Source organism: Augochlora pura, chromosome 7 (assembly GCF_028453695.1).
Source record: "Augochlora pura isolate Apur16 chromosome 7, APUR_v2.2.1, whole genome shotgun sequence".
NCBI lineage: Eukaryota > Metazoa > Arthropoda > Insecta > Hymenoptera > Halictidae > Augochlora > Augochlora pura.
Window position 1 is genome coordinate 5,185,809 of NC_135778.1, and position 18,743 is coordinate 5,204,551.

Below are 18,743 nucleotides of genomic sequence, written 5' to 3' on the forward strand. Positions count from 1 at the left end.
GTATCGTTAGAGTCTTAGCAATTTAGGATGATCTTGCATGCCTCCAGGATTTTCTAGATCCATAAAGTCTAAGAGACTGGCCTATTAATAGATCTTGATCTAACCATTTACCAGATCCATCAAACATGATTATCTCCTAAAAGCTACAAAGCTTCTCCTGTCACTATACCATTTTTTTTCTCCCTCAGAAGCAGTCTCGAAGCCTGGAGGCTCCGTCATCGTTGGAAGAGGACTTCTTCCGCGAGCGGAGCGCCACGATCGAGATGACCTCGCAGAACATTGAGCTGTTGAACCGTCGGAACGAGAAGCGAGCGAACGGCAGCTCGACGTCCACGGCGACGATCGCCACGTGCATCACGACGTCCTCGACTTCGAGCACGATGACGATCTCGTTGGACAGCTGGCCACGCGGCAGCGAGGTGCAGAGTTCGATAGAGACGTCGCCGGTCTCGGAGAGGCCGCCGCCGCCGACGAGTTCGCCACCAAGATCGCCGGACCAGATCGAAGGGGAGAGCCTGAGAGGATCGGTACCTAGACGGTCCGGAAGCTGTTCTAGCTCGTCCTCGTCCTCCAGATCGTCCGACCCGAGGATCTCGCCGAGAAGCTTGTCGAACAGCTTCTCGAAGATCGAGGGATCGCCTACGAGCAGGAAGGTGTCGAGCCCGACGCAAACGGAGAACACCTCGAACAGGTCCGGCTCGCCTGTTCGCTCGTGCCAGAGCAACGAGATCGAGCTGAGAGTGGAGAGGTCCTCCTCGGTAAAGTCCAGGTCCGGCGGACGCTCCTCGTCGTCGTCCTCGTCGCCGAGGAGCTCCCCGGTTCAGGAGGCCAAGACATCGCCGCCTTCGTCGCCGTGCGTCTCTCCGCAGCCTGGCATCGAGGGTCTGACCTTGGTGCAGAGATCCGAGGTCGTTCTGCGAGTGAACGCTGCTACGAGCGACGCTGCCTCGCAGACCGATCTGTTGGAGACGTCGGAGGCCGAAGTCTGCACCAAAACCCACGAGATGCCTCTTTGCCGGAAGAAGCTGCCCGAGGAGATCGAGTGCGAGGAACTGGGACGCGACCTGGCCAGCCAGCTGAATCCCAACGACAAGCTGGTCTCTTTTCTAGGTGAGTCTTTCCTTCGCTTTTTGATCGCAACTTTTCCTGTAATACGCGCGCAGGGATGTACAACATTGACGAATGCAATTAACGGTAACGGTGGTCAGCGAGGTATTATTTCAATATTATATTTAGCCACGTTAATTCCCAGATCGTTAAATTAAAACGTGTTTTAGTAAAATAATTTGTATTACTCGACTGGGATGATTCACATCAGTAGAAATAATGAGACTTTTCATAGGGTATAAGATCAAGGATTGATGAAGTACCTCCACCAAATTAAAGCATCCATATAATTAGAATTTATAAACCTGTCAAAATTAATGAAACCTGAACTATCCATTAGATCCAATGGGATGTGGTAGTAAATTGAGTTGATTTTCCATAATTACTTGTCAACTTCGCTCTAATTCGACGCACGCAATATTACCGCACCGATTACCAGAACAGTGCGCAGTAATTACAGAGAATTAAGACGGCATTCCCATCGGAAGCACGTAATCAAATTCGAGCCGCAGATGCGAGCTCGTACTCTGGTCCATTAACTCGGGAATTAATTTCTGAGGTTCATCAAAGGTTAAAGATAATTAATATAGCATTTCCTTCAGATATGTGTAATCGGTTACCAAGTGGGAGGCATTCTTGTAGTCTGGTCTATTAGCCAAGAAATTAGTTTCTTGGACGGGAGCAAAAAGGAATCGACCAGCAATCTCGCTTCGGGCCTGCCCCGCGTCGGGACTCTGCTCCTTCGTTTTTCCACGTGAAAATGGTTCCTGTTTCTCGTGCATCACGCGTGTTCCCATGCCTATCAGCACGGCATAATCAAATTCTTACTGTACCAAAGAAAAGACGTTATCGCTATAGAAATAACTGCTATCAACTTATCGAGCTCGCACAACTTAGATTCTCTGGGTTCCAATTTTCATGGAATATATTCACGGCATTCTTATCGCGCAGTAGTAAATGACTATATCAAAATTGAATACGATTTTAAAGTTCCTCGTCTCTAGCAATTTTATTTTCTGTTCTTTTAATCATCTCGAAGCTATTTCTATGAAACCTGAACGAACATCCGATTTTCATGAAATATATTCACGGCATATTGCACAGTAGTAAATGACTATATCAAAATTGAATAGAATTTTACAATTTCTTGTCTTTAACAAATGTACCAAAATCTCTAAATTTCTGTTCTTTAATTCTCCTCGAATCATTCTCCACGAAACTTGGATGAAATTTGAAATCTAATTGCAAAATGGTCGATTCTGTCGGGCGGATCAACAATCGCCGGATAAACATTGAATTTATTTATTGCGGAACAAATCGGAAGCCACTTACGTCGGGGAACCAGATTACACTTTACGATCCTTGTGTAAAATATCGTTCGCGGTCGAGCGATGCACATTTCGCGGAGACCTTTAATTCCCCGGCTTTGGTCTAATCCCGGCTTATTCGCGTCCGTGCCGATTACGCCTAATAAAAGCCACGTAAACATCGGGCCGGTATCGTCATTCCTCAACGACTTAACGTAAGCCTACAGATTTAGTGCGGCTAACAGCGTCGTCAAGCTTCCAGGCTTCTCTCGAACCCTATGGCCGACGATTTTATCGGATTTTCTGGTTCGGCACGTACCAGTCGCTGCAACCCGCGCGCCACCACGCTCGACGCCGCGCCGTAGACAAAACTTTCTTCCCGCGAGTTCGTCTAATTTTAATCCTGGTTAGAAATTTGATTTACGACTATCGCGAACTTGTCCCGCCTCGGCGAGCCTTAACCTTCGTGGCCTGAATACGTGTTAAATCGAATCGAATTTTCCGATGATTTCTAAATCCGTTCGATTCGCAGGAATTGATTAACGAAAGTGGCACGCGAGATGACTGAATTAAATTCAGTCGAGAATGTTCGTCGAATTATTTAGAGATTATTTGATTTTCATGAGAGACTGAATCATGAATTTTGTATTAACAGCCGGTCCTAGTTTCTGACATGTCAACCCTTTACACTGTGACTTATTTTATGCTGCATCAATTAGTATTTATTTGTCCTTGATAGGACCAAATAATTTTTCTTTTTTTTATTGCCCTTATTTATTGCCGTTTCTATACTCTGATAATAGAATAATTCAATTTGATTTAAATTTAGCAGAAATGAATAATATACATTATTAATTAACAATCTAATTCGTATTTAGTAGAGCTAAATCTTTGTCACGAGTCTGACTCGTTTTTATAGCGCATAGTGTTAATGCGGAAGATGCAAGCTATAATAACGTGTTCAATGTTCGATGTTTTTTGTTCGATGCGCGATACAATTAAAAATTATTCGCGCCGAGTGGATCGAGTGGTTTCGAAGAACCCAGCTTACTAATACGTCCGTCTATTACTCACCGTTTCTACTTAGAACGAATGCACACTGCGATGCAGCACCGTCACCTCCCTATTAAACCTAATATCCATAATTATCTTCCTATCTCGCTAACTTGTTTTCAAATCCGTCTTCTTCGGAAACTTGTTTCCAGTACAAAACTTGTAATACTCGTTCCACAATGCAACGCGTCAGAAAATCGTATATAAATATTCTTTTATCGCAACGATTTTCTCAAAACTCTATAAATACGTGTTCGTGCATCCTGTTCGTTTCATTAAAAATTTCTATGAAACTTCCGCCATGGCAACCTTTTCCTTTTTTTATACAATGAACGATGCCTGAATTTTCTAAAATTTTACAAAGAAGCATGCGTTTACTTGTTTCGTTGAACATTTTCTCGAAGGTGTCACTGGAACTATGTTACTCTTTATTGTTTCACTAAAAAATCTAGTTTTTTCTATATAAATATTCTTTTCGTAACCATTTTTTTGCAACTATTTTTCTGAAACTTTATAAGTATGGACATATCTAGTATGTTGAAACTGTAACTGCGATTACTTTTATTTCTCGTTTCACAACAAGCAATATTTCACCTGAATACAATTCTTGCGAAATTGTAATTGGTACAACTTTTCAATTCATTGTTTCACAACGAACAATCCCGGAAAATCTCATCCAAGATCATGCAACGAAAATCCTTTCCTTTAACAATTCCTTTCAAAGTCCTGCATGTTTAAGAATTACCTTAAAGAAATTATCTATCTGTGATTGAAAGAAATTATCTAAAGAATTACCTTCCAATTATCTAAAGAATTACCTGCCAATTATCTACCCTCCTCCCCTTACTGCCTTAGATCCAGATCGAAGGTCCAAGAGAAATATTGTAGCCAAACCGGTGATCTACTTATCGAAACCCAACCGAGGCGGCCGATTCAATGGGCAACGACGAACGGGTCTCGCATAGAGAGCCGCGCGTCACCGACGGAGCAGCACGTTGCCGGAGGGCGACGACCTTTTCTTTTAATAAGCGCTAACCCAATGAACCGTCGCGTTATTCAATTAGCCGCCGCTGCATTCCCGCGATATTGAACGCGCGCGATATGGCTTCGCTCGAGGCGAGCCCTCGCGACGAGGGAACACATCAAAATCGAATGAAATTAAAAATACTTAAACTAGAATTATTTAACTCAAAATCTATTCAATAACTCAAATTCAAATGAATCCATTTATCAAAATTAAATTGTAATTACCACCAACTTCTGAACAATTTAATCTCAACAACAGAATTTTCATCATCAAATTCAATTAAATCTTAAACTTAAATGAAATTTCAATTCAAAATCAAATGAACTTAAAAATACTTAAGCCAGTATTATTTAAACCAAAATTTATTCAATAATTCAAATTCCAATGAATCCACTTATCCAACTTAAACCAGTATTATTTAACCCAAAATCTATTCAATAATTCAAATTCCAATGAATCCACTTATCAAAATTAAATTGTAATTACCCCCAAACACATATATAAGCGTGTTAACGATTTCGTGTGTGTTATCAGTTCCAGCGCCGGAGCACAAGAAGCCCGCCGACTACGTTTCCGGTCTGTTCAGGGTGGAGGCGACCTTGCAGCCGCGACCACGGCGCCGGCTGTCCCTCGAGGAGCCCACGACCCCGTGCTCCGAAAACGGGGCCGACGACGAGAAAAAGTAAGCATGCGAGTGTAAAACGCGTCGCTCGGGATCAATTCCCGTGTAATTGCCACGAGACGCGGGTATAATCATCCTTGCCCGCCCGATCATTCGCCGAACACGGATTTCAGCGGGAATTAATTCGGCTCCGAATGTAATGCGCCTTAAACGCGCCGGCCGCTTCGAGAGTTTTCAGAATCCCGCGACCGTAAAAGTACGAATTTGCATAGCGGTCCAAAAGGCTGCTCGATTCCCGAACGCGTTTATTTTCTTCCGAATTACATGGGCGGGGCACTTTTATTTTTCGAGTTTCGCGAGAAGGAACGACCGCGTGCACGGCTTCTCAGACTTTCGGTGACCGCTTCGCGCAGAAAATTAAATCGATATACGACTTTACGTCACTTTTGAGGACCGGATAATTCTTCTTTTTACAATAACGTTTAATTGGCGAACACGGTCGGCTCTTTCACCGAAACGGGAGAGTGTAGTAGATATAAATTTTTAACTTTTTATAGGATTTTTATGGATTTATTTAGATGGTCGTTCAGATTGTGGTACTTGCGTTCAAGTTGCACTTACATTGTAAGTAGCGTGGCACTATCGACAGTGTGGCTCTCACTTGTGAGATAAATAATTAAAAGTTTAAGAGATGCTTCAAGAATTATATCTTATAATTCTGTAGTACGATTATTTATCATTTTTGTCATTCCAATAGTAGAACATATTTTCGTAAGCAGATTTATAGAAAATGTCTTTATCACTTTAGCGGTTTTATTATCTTTATATATTAGTTATATTTTCAATAAATTTAGATGAAAATCTTTCTAAATTACGTAAAATGTAACAATTTTTAGAAGATTTTCAATTGTAAAACTAGAGAGACAATGTTTATCGACGCGAGAATGACAAAGATCTGTAAAAAGAGTCGAAGAAATATCAAAGAAACACACGGATGCAAGTTTGCAGAGCCAGTGCACCGATTGCATCACCGCGACAGCTTCTCCCAGTCACCTGTCCGCAGAGCCCTCCACGGTTTACGATTGTTCCAGCGAGTCCGACTCCTCGGTTTCTCGCTGCAGTACCCCGCAGCCTTTGGAACAAATAGGAGATCCTCGTATCGAACGTGCCCACCGATTCGACAGCTTGTCATTATCGTTACATAAACGCGACTTGATCTTCCTAGATGATACGGGACGTCGATATTTCATACAGGTTGCCCCACGCGAGTCTGGCACTTTCACCGAACCAGCTCGAGAACACGGGGAACCCCTCCGACGATTATCGATCGCCGATTTCCCCGCGGTGTTTTTAATGCTCGGCTCCGGTATATCGGGATTAATTTTCTCGTATTTACGGCACACGCCGGCTATAGTTTCTCACTAGTCCGAGCCGGGCAACGAAACAGAAATAATCCTCGGTAAACTGTAGTTACACAACAATACCATTCTCAGCGTGTCTATAAGATATAGAAATTGTGTTTTTTTCAATTTTCCTTACAAGCTCGGATAGAAAGTTGAGGAAACGCGAGTTTATTCTACTTTTCCGCGATTGCGATAGCAAAATTAAATGTATTTTTAACTCGTGTGGTGACTCTGAGGCACCAGTAAAATTGTTACAACACGTTCGTAAATAATTGTTATATTATGAAAAAACTAGATTTCAAAAATTATTAATAACAGTATAATTGTTGTTGCATGAGTTACAAGAGTCAGTTTCATATGCATAAAATACATTTTGTCGTGTAAAATGGAAATGCTGTATGTCGGAAAAGTTATTTTAGAATTACAGTTTAAATGGCTTCGAGTGCAAAGGTTTAATCATCGTAGAGTCAGCTAACTACCGTCAACATTAAAAAAGAATTCGATTCGTATAGATCAATTTTAAAAAGGTTATGTCAAAATTAAACGGAAAATAATATTTTTAATAATCACACAGTTGGTTAAGTACCGCTAACTTCAAAGAAGAATTTAATTCATTTAGACTAGTTTTAAAAAGGTTATGTCAAAATTGAACAGTAAAGTATCTTTAATCATCGTAGAGTCAGCTAAGTCCTGCTAACATTTAAAAAGAATTCGATTCGTTTAGACCAGTTTTAAGAACATTATTTTGTTTTAAAAGTTGCTCGAATATCTTTTCCAGCTACAGTAAATTTTCCCATAGGAAAACATAAACTTCCTCTCGTCGCAATTAAAGCGTAGAAAACGTATCAACGGTCTCGTATTTTATGTACTCCCAGCCGCCGTTGGACGCATGAAGCTGTACCATTGAAACACGGCTTTTAATGGTCGCTGAAAACGTAATTACTTCCAGAACTTGTAACACAAACGCGAGACGAAATTTAATTATCTCGATGCTCGCCGCGTATTGAACTTGATCGTCCGTCTTGGACGCGTGGCTTAAAGAGGTCGCGCGGATGATCGCTCACAGAGATCCTTTATTCTCCGGCGAGCGTGTTGCGTGGGCGTGTAGCTCGCGAGCGTCGTTAACGAATCGCCGGTTACCGTCGGGATTTAATTGTCGTTTTTCATCGGCGGACGCTCCCCGCGGCGAGACGATGACAGGGACTCGACAGCTGAATAAACTTCGCGCGATCCGTAACTTATCGCCTGGCGTTCGAGCCGCCAACTGTTGTTGTTTTCGAGGCCGTGAAAAGTTTCACCCTGCGATATGGACGGGATAGTCTGTTCCCTAAAATCGTCTAACAGAGCTCTACTGTCTACCACTGAAAATAATCTGCGGAACAATCGGTTATAAATACGATATTTTTTGATAATCAATTTTGAGTTAGCTTCGCTTTTTTGAGATTTAAGAACGCATTATTTGGTCATTTTTTCGTCTTTAATTATTGAAATTATAAAGATATATTTGAGGGGAATTTATTCAAGAAATTTGCTTCATTGGATATACGTTATAATAAAAATCGCTAAAGGTCTACATAGATATATATATAAAATATATAAATATAAATATAAAATAATTGCTATCAGTGCTCCGTAAAACCAGCATTAGAAACTTCGATGTCGATCTTAAGAGTATATTAATTTATCTAAAGTCGATTTATATCATATCGATGCATTGGGAATTAATTTTTCTAGTGACAGAACCCTGTGCCTCTCTAAATTGTAATTTTCATAGTTCTTTTCAGAAACAGCACTAAAAAATATCTTTAATCAATTAGAAGACTGTGGTCTGATATTTTGTGTCTTACGTACCACCACCGCGTAATGATTCAGAAGCTCACTGATTAAGGTCCCAATGGTCCACTTGGGGAGTAAAGAGGTCGAGCACGAATTACAGATGGGTCGGTCGGTGTCGAAAATTGACGAGCAATTATTTCCGCCGAGCGAGCGGACACTCGGTAGCCCCCCCCCAGTCGCTCGAGGACAATATTTACGCCGGCACGCGCCGGGAGAAAGTACCAGAGGCGCAAGATCATTGCGTAACTAGCCATAAATGATATTGTTAGGCCGGTTAGAGTCGGTGGTGTCTACGCATCATTTTCTCCGGCAGTGCGCGACGGACGAGCGGCGACATCGTTTCGCATCGGATCCGGGGAAGATGGAACCGACGCACCCGGGAAAGTACGTTCGCCGAGGGTTCGCGGTAGCCGCGCGCGCGCGCGCGGTTCATAGTAATCTCCGATTAGCTCTGATCGTTCCTCGTAAAACGCGGGTCGATTCGTTCCGCGTAAACAGCGCGTTCCGCCGAAAGACGTTAGGGGAGCGCGTTCCCCCGTCGTCTCGGGGAAAAATGATCGTTGCCTCGGAGGAAAGTTGTCTGGGAACTGCCTAAGTGAATTAGTTTGATTTCTGTTCGACGAGTAGTGGGCAACTATTAAGATAATTATGAGATATAGATATCGAGTGTGCGCTTATTTTTAAATTGGCACATTGTTCATAGGGCTTGTAGTAATATCAGAAACTATTTCTTTCCATGCGAGCTTGAACTGTGCTTTGAAATATTATTCTTATTTTATTTATTTATTGCATGCTTATTGTTGCAATTGTAAGGGAACTATTCTATAGGTAGAACTGTATCGATATCGTAGGAAAAGATTTTTTCGTATGTGCTTTCGTTTTTGAGAAAATTGAGTTTCACTGTAACACTGTCCTCAAGTAGATAAAGACAGCCATGCTCAGACACTAAGCGAATACTTTGAACTCGGTTTTTTCAAAAACAGTGCTTCCTATGGAAAAATGTTACTCTATGTTTTCGATAGAGTTTTCCACGCTGGATTACCCTCGCGTTGTCTAAACCACGAATCCTTAAATTACCAGTACGAAATAACTATAAACTTCACTTTTCTAAACCAAGTAATATCTTCTACAAAAAATGTACTCTTCTAGCCAAATTTTTGACGCAGGATTTTTTCCATCGTACGATGAACATTTGCATAAACTAATAATTGGTTTTATAAACTAGTAATTAGGGTTCGAACCTACTCGAGAAGCACCCTAGCCCATCCCCACCCAGCACCAAGACGCGCAAACGGCGACGAAACTCCGAACGGTCGTAGTAACTCCGCTTCCGGTTTTCATTAATTGCGACGCCTAGCTGCCCGGAGCCCGTAATAGCCGGTCGATCGGCGCGGTTACTTTTCGAACCGCCTTCGGAGCGGTCACTCCGCCGCCGCTTTCCTTTCTTTATCACTTTCTCCTCGCGCGATGGAGCCGGCCGGAGCAGATCCCGCGTGCTCTTCGAGATAAAACCGCACTTATCTCGGGCGGATGCAGCGCCGGCCACTTCGCCGATTCCGCGAACTTGAAACCCAGTGGCGCGTTGACCTCGTCGATCTTCCGCGCAGCGCCGCGGACTTATCTGCCCGCGAGAAGGCGAGACGCGCGCGTTCCTGTGCGGCGACCGTAAATCAATCGGCCAACCCTCTTCACCGAATCCCGTCGATCCAGGCAACCGTGAGTCATACGAGTGACGCGACACGCGATTAACTGCCCGGACGTTTTCCTATGGAGATCGACAGGATATGTATCGAACGGAAATTGCAGCGACGTTCGGACACCTTTTTAAGTCTGTTTAGAAAAATTGAAGATCCGGGGATCTCATTATAATTCGATAAGGAGATTCAGAAAATTATAAGTAGACCTGTTACGCTAGATTTACGGAGCACTGAAAGCAACTGTGTTATATTAGGTTGGAAACTATGAAACGGGCGTTTTTGTTTAGTCTGTGTTCAACTGCGACGCCCGTTTCATAGTTTCCAACCTGATATTAATTTATAAAAGCAACAGTAAGGCGTTTATTCTGATTTTTAACGAATGTCATCGTAATATTTCCTGCAAGTATAATCGTAAATTAAAACATTAGTGATCTACAGTTCTTACGATTCTCTAAATCTGTTGCTAAGAAAAATTACAAATTTTATACCTAAATTGCAAAAGTGAGGAGGTAAATATTGCCACAGTAAAATCTGGATTAGTAAAACATTTCTAGTCTATTATCCTAATACGATTTATCAGCCCGATTTAAAAGAATCCATGTATCCGATTCAGGTTCTCACTGTCCTGAAATTTCACTCATTTATTTCTGTCATCGATGCGTATATGTATATTTCGTGAAAGGTAAAGGATTTAACTGACGACAATGGCATGTTTCCATTTGCAGGCACGAGTCGATACCATCGACACCGGTCACCCCGATCTCGGCCGAATCGGTCAGTCCTCTGTCCTCCACGTCGACGTACTTTACAACGTCCGAAGGGAAGGCCAGGTTCCTCACGAGATACTCGAGGGACGTCACCGTCGAGGGTCTGCGCCAAGAGGACGCGCCTGCTGTCATTCCGACGGACAGCCTCGATCTCAGGCAGAAGAAGGTAGGTTGACGTGTTTGCAGCAATGTTCTAAATTGCGATCACCTGACAGCGAAGAGTTAGGAATGGTTCCAAGCACTTGGCTAGAAGGTTTTGCTATTGAAAGTTTCGCGGTTACATCGACTAGCATTTTGATATAACAGATACTTCTTCAAGAATGAAAAGTGTGCATCTCGTGTGCCATCATTCGCTTAAAATGAAATATTAAATAAAGATATTATATTATTAAATATTCAAACTTATTTGAAGTTTAAATATTGCGAAGAGAAGCGTAGCATTTCATTTCGATTTTGAAAGTATTATTCGTATTCAGTAGATCATGTTCCAAATCTTTGTAAGGAGACGGGATATCAGAGGGCAAAGGGTTAAATCATAGACTTCTTGACCCATCGATTTCCTCGGAGAAATAAGCCTCGAAAAAGCGTAGAATACATTCTAAAAGATCTGTTTCTATTTATTAATCATACTGGATTCTCTCGAAAAACGAATTTTCAAATAGAAAAATTTTATTCTGCAACATCCTCTCTTTTCTATAGAATTATCCCAATCGTGGCGATGCCGTCATGGGATCTCGTTTACTTTTACAAAACGTAAAAGTAAGGAGAAGCAAAACTCCCTCGCGTTCTTTCGCTTTCAAAGTCATTGTGAAACTAATTACACGAGCCATGAAACCGCGTCGCTGTTCGCTCCATAAAGCGACATAGAGGCGCGAGCACACGTGACCTCGAAAATCACTGCGACGGTGGTTCTTACGTCACCGGGAAAGCGATTCCTTCCGTAATCGGTTTCCGGAAGAGCACGCGTTAACCGTGGCGCGGTCGCGGTTTTACGAGCACCGGTGGAGCTTGACCGCGCGGCCGACTGCAAAATCGATTTTCCTCGCAGGAGGAGCTGATGATGAGGCTCGACAAGAAGCTGGTAGTCCTCAGGGCCGAACAGGAGGCGGTCAGGGAGGAGGGCGAGGTGAACGAAGCACTCGGTTCCCGCGTTGCGACGCGGATCTCCGCGGTGGCGAGACCCGCGGAAGCGTCCAAGTATCGGCTTCACGTGGAGGAAGTCGGCAAGATCACCAGCCTTCTGCTTGGCCTAAGTGGCAGGCTAGCACGTGCGGAGAACGCTCTTTATGGAATGCCGGCCGATCATGCTGAAAGGGTGAGTGGAAATGCGTACCACGAAATTCTCGATACAGGCTCGTTTCTTGGGATTTTCTCGACGCTTGCTTGCATACAAGATATCGCGCATTTTTCTACATACTAACCCTGCCTTATATAAATAAAAATAAGGCTAAAACGTTGTGTAACGAAAGTCCAGAATTTGTTTAGAATTCATGTATTTAAGGGTTGACATTTGCCGGAAAACTTAAATGGACTAATCTAGAAAAAGAATGATCTAAAAGAGTTATAATAAATCTAGCATTTTACTGTTTCCATACATTTACGAGCCATGAGCGCACAAGTATCTCAAATAGAGCACTGAAACATTGAAAAACTATTACGAAACAGTTCGATAAAACTGCTTAATTTAATCCTGATATTATTGGTTACATTAGCACCACAAATATCACGAATTAAACGCTAAAGGGTTGCTCGCGCGTAAAAGTGCACGATGTTCGACGAAATAAAAGATGGCCACCCTGTATCGCGTGTAATCACTTTGATCACATTCCCTTGGCCAATCGTTAACCGCCCGCGCCGCGATACGTCTCCGTTGAATCGTGGAATTTTATATGACCAGGCAACCGAGCGTTTGCGCGATTAGCGGAAAATTCACTCGACGTCCTTGACGCTCCCGCAGATGCGTCCCGCAGCCCGTGCAGGCGTAAAATAATTCGTAGTTATCGAACAGGAAGGCCGGAGATTGTAGACGTAATTATCTGCTCGCGGAAAGACCCGTTGATTTATCGAATAAGTCTGGCGCAATCGGACACCAACTACCATGAACGCGTACATCCTCCGCGCATACCGTATGCGCACTCCCCATACAAATTGGGGGAGGGGAACATTTAACCGAATAATCATCCGAGCGCCTTAACCAAAGTCTTTGAAATTTAGCTGTTTTATTAAAAATCGTCATACTATTATTCGCAGCGATGTGTAAATTTGTGTAAAATTGAAAAATTATTAAGAATTTATATGATAGTACGAGTAAATGCACGTACGTTAATAAAAACGAAGTGAACAAAATGACACAGAGCGAAGATATTAGGTCAGAAGAAATATCTGTTTGTTGGTGGTAAAACAGCTCCGAGTGCAAAGGGTTAATAATCCTCGTAAAAATTGCGACAGCATTTTATTTGATTCGCGAACTAACGAGTGCCCCGAGGCGATGTAGTCCAACGTCTCTGAAACGAGTGCCAGCAAAGTGGTTGTTAAGCTTCTTTCGGACAGAGTAAGGTCGTTAATGAAGCTATTAATTCAGCCGTCCGCTAGATAAAGCGTTAAACATTCCTTAATCGCTGTATTAATTTATATAGGATGCGGAAAGTGAAAGTACCGTCGGCGGATAAAGCACTTGAGATTCTTTGTGCTTTTACGAGAGAATAAATGGAACAGTGAAACCATCGAAAAACTGAAATTCCAATCGAGTACTTCTGTCTTTGGATTTGAAAATCGGCGAACGGCGATAACGAGCGAATTAACGAACCTTTTTGTTTTGCAGAAAATCCTGGAGAGCAAGAGGGACAAGCTGGTGGACCAGCTCGAGGAAGCGAAGATCCTGAAGAGCAACATCGACAAGCGGAGCGTGAACGTCTCGACGATCCTGTCGAAGTACCTGAACGACGAGGAGTTCGCCGACTACCAGCACTTCATCAACATGAAGGCGAAGCTGATCGTGGACAGCCGCGACATCCAGGACAAGGTGAAGTTCGGCGAGGAGCAGCTAGCCGCGCTGCGAGAGGCGATCGACTAGTCTATAATAAATTTCCACCGATCGTGCGATCGAACGAATCCATTTTCTCGTTCCTTTGGGTGTTCGTTCTCTCGAGCCTCTACGACGGTCCGCAAAACGATCGAGAAAAGATGAACAGGACTCGATAACAGTCGGAGCTTGGCCACACGAGCTCTTCCCACGTGTCTGCGAATCGGTGAACGGAAAGTGATAATACAAAAACCGATAGGCATCGGTAGCTTGAAGTTATTTTTTAACCGCTCTTTGTACATATATATATTCGAAAACGTCGAGGAGAGAGAGAGAGAGAGAGAGAGAGAGAGCATTTTCGTCTAGCGAAATTCTACTTGTCTAGCCCCTCCCAGTTTCTCGCGACCAAGAGAAGAGTTTTATATCGATCTACGTCTGTGTACACTTTTCTGCTTTCATTCGGAGGTTGAGGATCGTCCCGATAGACGATCCGTCGAGATACAGAGACAGCCGTAAGTGCCTAGTCGATGCCGAGCTCGCGTCAGTTGTTGCCCGCGGCTCGGTAAAACGGGGGAAAATGCTATCTTGAAGAACGAGGCTGCGAATGAACTGTTGTGCTACCTAGCGCCATGCGAGGACTGTCTAGAGTCTGGCCTTTCCGTTTAAGCTCGATGATTTCTTGTGATAGTTTGGCTAGTGAGGTTAAAGGGGTGAAACAGGAATACATGTCTCTGTGCCGAATCTTCGAACCTGTTTTACCCGAGCAGCTCCAGAATATTCAGTGTCCGAACAGTAATCAATGTTTTAATATTAATATCAATTATTTTCCTGTCAAGTTTACAGATTCATTAAATTGGTTCTAATATCTAGAGAACTTCTAGATGATAGAAATCAAGATTCCTATCGAACGGCACGGTGATGTCTGTTGACATAGGTATCTTGTGCGAGCGTTGAAGTCTCCGAGCAACTCGAGAGCATTCAGTGTCCAAATTTTTATGTCAATTCTAGGTAGTCGTTTATTAAGGTTACGCTTTCGGTAAAATGTTCTGAAGGTCTATAAAATTTGCAGACCATAGAAATCGAATTACAGAGTAATGAGAGTCATCGAATGTCTTATGCGGGCGTTGAAGTCTCCAGGTAGCTTGGCAAACTTTCGACGTTCCGCGGGAAATCAAACGTAAACGTTAAATCCAACCGATTGTCTGTGAACTTCATATGTTTCGTCAAATTGTGTGTCAGTGTTTGCAAAATGCTTGGTCGATAGAATCCTAGCTTGGATCAGTTTAACCTTCCTTTGATGTAGTAATCGTGATTTGTGTGTTGCCATTGAAATTTCCGAACGACAAAACAGAAATTTCAATGCTCCGTAGGAATATAAATTGTAGTATTAATTCCGGAGTGTTGTGACGTCAAGTTTTCGCGTTTATATCAATTTATTCCCAGTGTTTATATGATTTGTAAGTCGCATAGATCGAGATACTCGAAGCGACGACAGGCTTGCGCGTTTGTCGTTTACAGCATAACAGTTCGCTCGCGGGTGCGCGAGCCGCGGGATGATTGACCTAGGATTACTTCTGGTGCCTTCTTATATACGAAATGTGATATAAGGGTAAGGAGTCACGTGGTCGTGGGATGTGTCCGAACGATGGCAACCAAGCGGCGTGTTGTGTAACGTGTATATATTATATATTATAAACGAAGAGAAAGGTAGTCGTTTAAGCGATGATACACTTGTAGGAAACACAATACACACGAACAAAATGGAATCACACACAACGAAACACAAGGAGAGGAGACACGCATAACTCGGAGAAAAACCGCTCTACATGCTCACGTATACAACGATTATTATTATTTTGTACGTTTTATTCTAACCCCAGGGGCTCCCGCGAGCCTCTATGACGCTTGTGATCTTACTTATCTCTGTACGGCCGAGCCGCGGACTCTCGAAACCGATTGTCCGAAAGGATTCTCGAGCCTCCGTGTGACGGTCTTAAGAAAATTTTATGCCTCGGTCGAATTTTCGAACCTGTTTTACCCGTTGCTCCACACCTCCACCCTCTGTCCGATGTACCCACGTTCTCGATCCCCCTATCTCTACGCTTCCTGTCTTCTCCGTCGGCGATCGTCTCGCGACCGTCATGGCCGACATCGACGACCAATCCGGGAAGAAGACCTTAGACAAAATTCAAAGGGACAGATCCTCCGGTTCTTTGAGCTCGGTAATGAGACATTTATCCGATGCAACAAAGACTCCGAGATGGAATCTGTCCTCTTACACGCTCCTTGCGAATGGCTCGCCGTCGTAAAACGTTAATGAAACGTATCACGATCAATTGACTCGGAACTTCTTCGTAAAGGTGATAAGAACAGATTGAACACTGTATGCTGTGGCTGCCTATAGTCGTTGAAATTTTTACTATATTCTGTTTGAACGCGTTGTCTGTTACAATTATTCGTCCATTTTCCAAAATTACCATCTGTGGTAAGAGAGCCGCGACAACCAAGAGCCATTAAGATTAAATACTCATTGTGATAGACTCTATCATTACAATGTAGGTATCATGTGTTAACAGTGGCAGTTTCAGTCTTCCTGTCTTATAATTCTAGAAATTATAAATTAATTATAGGAAGCGATCGATTTGATTTCTTTGATTTAAAATCATATTACAAATTATCGTCATTTCGTAAGGTAAAACGTGGCAGCTACTTTGAATGATCTCGGTAGGTCTGCAACGATCGACGAAATTTCGTAGATATTTAAATCTACTGAAACTGCACTTGTTACAACAAATTTGGTGTACACGTGACATCGCGTAGCGTCGAATGACATCGGCGAGCCGTGTCGCGAGGGTTGAAATTGTCTGCGCGCGTGAAAGACTGAGCACAGGGCATAAAATTTCGCGACACATTTATAGTCAGTTTCTGTTCCTCGTTTATTTCTCGCGCCAATAGGATGGCGGATACTGTAATCTCGCCAACCGGAAGCCGCGCCACCGTAACGTGCTGGCAAGCAACGTTATTTATTGTTTCCATCATCGCGGCGGAAGGTAACTGAAACCAATTGTACATAGAAGAAGAACATGAAGAAGAAGATGATGAAGAAGATGAAGAAGAAGAAGAAGACAAGATGAAGAAGATGAAGACAAGATGAAGAGGGAAAGAACATTCTCGTCCGATCAACAGGGAGGATTGACGGAGACGAAGATGACGAAGAAAATGGAAAAAAACCATGGTGCTCTGCATAATCTATTTTTTACGAGAAGAAACGTTCCATTAATCGTGTAGGCTATTTACTTGTAGCTTAAGATCATTACTATTTAATAGTGAAACCACAGTGTACATACTCTTCTTCAGCATACAAGTTTAGTTTTTAACGTGATGCGAGGAGGAACCCGATCTTTTGAAAAGGGCTCGTTTACACACACTTCCAGTTATACATGCTCGTATGCGCGTCGCAATCACTAAGTACACACACACACACACAAACAGAGAGAGACACACACACGTACACGTACCACAAGCGTAAACGACGGCGCTAGGTCGTCGATAGTCTGACAATATTATCGCATATTTCGAATGTATTACGAAATCATTACGATAACTACCTTTCCCAAACTCGCTTGCAATAAATAACACGTTGGAAATTATTCTGTCTCGTTTATTTCTTATTTTTTCGACAATCCAAGCCTGCAGATTAGATAGTAATAATTTATCAAGTTTTAGTCTGCGTGAATACATTTGGAGCGGTTTTAGATTTAAAGTACCCCGAAAGTGGCCCTAAAATACCCTAAATCTATCTCAAAACTGCGCCAAAACTGCTCCAAAATCTGTTTAAACTTTGCATCGTAATTATCTGAAAATTGCTCTAAACTTGTTCCCCAAAATTACAACAAAGGTGCATCAAGTTTGCACTAAGTTGCCCTAAGTAATGTTTCAAAACCATTTTAAAACTACCCTAAAATTGTCCTATAACTGAATTACAAATTGTCCAAAATTTGTCCTCAATCTACTTTAAATATAAATTTTTTTATGGGGAATAATGAAGATAGAAATGTTCTTGAATTGAAAAAAGAAAATGTTATTAAATTGAGAGACGATTGTGCATTATATTTTTAAAACCGACTGTAAAACATAAACGAAGTTTCTGTGCTGTAGTCTTATGTAGTTCTCTAGTTGATTGTTCTATTTTAATAGATGGCGCGAGGAATCCTCTGATTTTCAGCGATGTCGGTATTTCAGAACACATCGAACAAACCAATATGGTAATCAGTTACGCTAGTACGAATCAAGTATATCATATACTTCATTTTAACTACGGTAGCAGTGATTATTGTGATTAATTAGACTTGTAACATAATTTTATTCGCAGAGTTGACAATTAATTTGAACCACTGCTTTTCTAGTCCCCTTCTCAAATGACTTGATCATTCAATATATATTATATATTAATTCGAAATTATTTTCCTGTTATAAAATGTAATAAATAATTACCTTAACTTCTTTTAACTCAATTTATTTTACTTTTATATCGAGCGTTGAATACCGAGATCGATCAATCTTATATTTTATATGTTTTTATAAAAGTGATAACAATATATTTTAATTTTATTATTATATTTAAAATAATTTTATTATTGACATGTTAACACGGAGTTAACTTTGTTGTTAACTATAATTACCTTTTCCTGAATTTCTTGGTACTGTAACTATGTATGTATATATATTTTTAATAAAACAATATTATTAGGTATAATATGAATAATAAATATTGTGATAAATGTTTTATTATAGGATAAATAACCAGAGGCTTGGAAAGCATGATTTCTTAGACATGTGCGTACATCTAGCGGCATTTCAGGAATTATAATCATATACTGATATGATAATATAGACGAAGTA

The 18,743-nt window shown here is 41.9% G+C and overlaps 1 protein-coding gene across 3 annotated transcripts in view; it reads left to right on the top strand.

The window, feature by feature from the left end:
• Positions 1-17,326, top strand: part of Shrm (shroom) — a 324,250-nt gene extending 306,924 nt beyond the window's left edge. For all 3 annotated transcript variants that reach the window (XM_078185664.1, XM_078185665.1, XM_078185666.1), the window contains 5 exons: positions 189-1,110; positions 5,029-5,176; positions 10,778-10,985; positions 11,868-12,134; positions 13,641-17,326. In XM_078185664.1, the coding sequence (XP_078041790.1) occupies positions 189-1,110; positions 5,029-5,176; positions 10,778-10,985; positions 11,868-12,134; positions 13,641-13,892 (1,797 nt within the window). In that variant the 3' untranslated portion in view covers positions 13,893-17,326. The remainder of the gene's footprint in view (positions 1-188; positions 1,111-5,028; positions 5,177-10,777; positions 10,986-11,867; positions 12,135-13,640) is intronic.
• Positions 17,327-18,743: the final 1,417 nt, after the last annotated feature.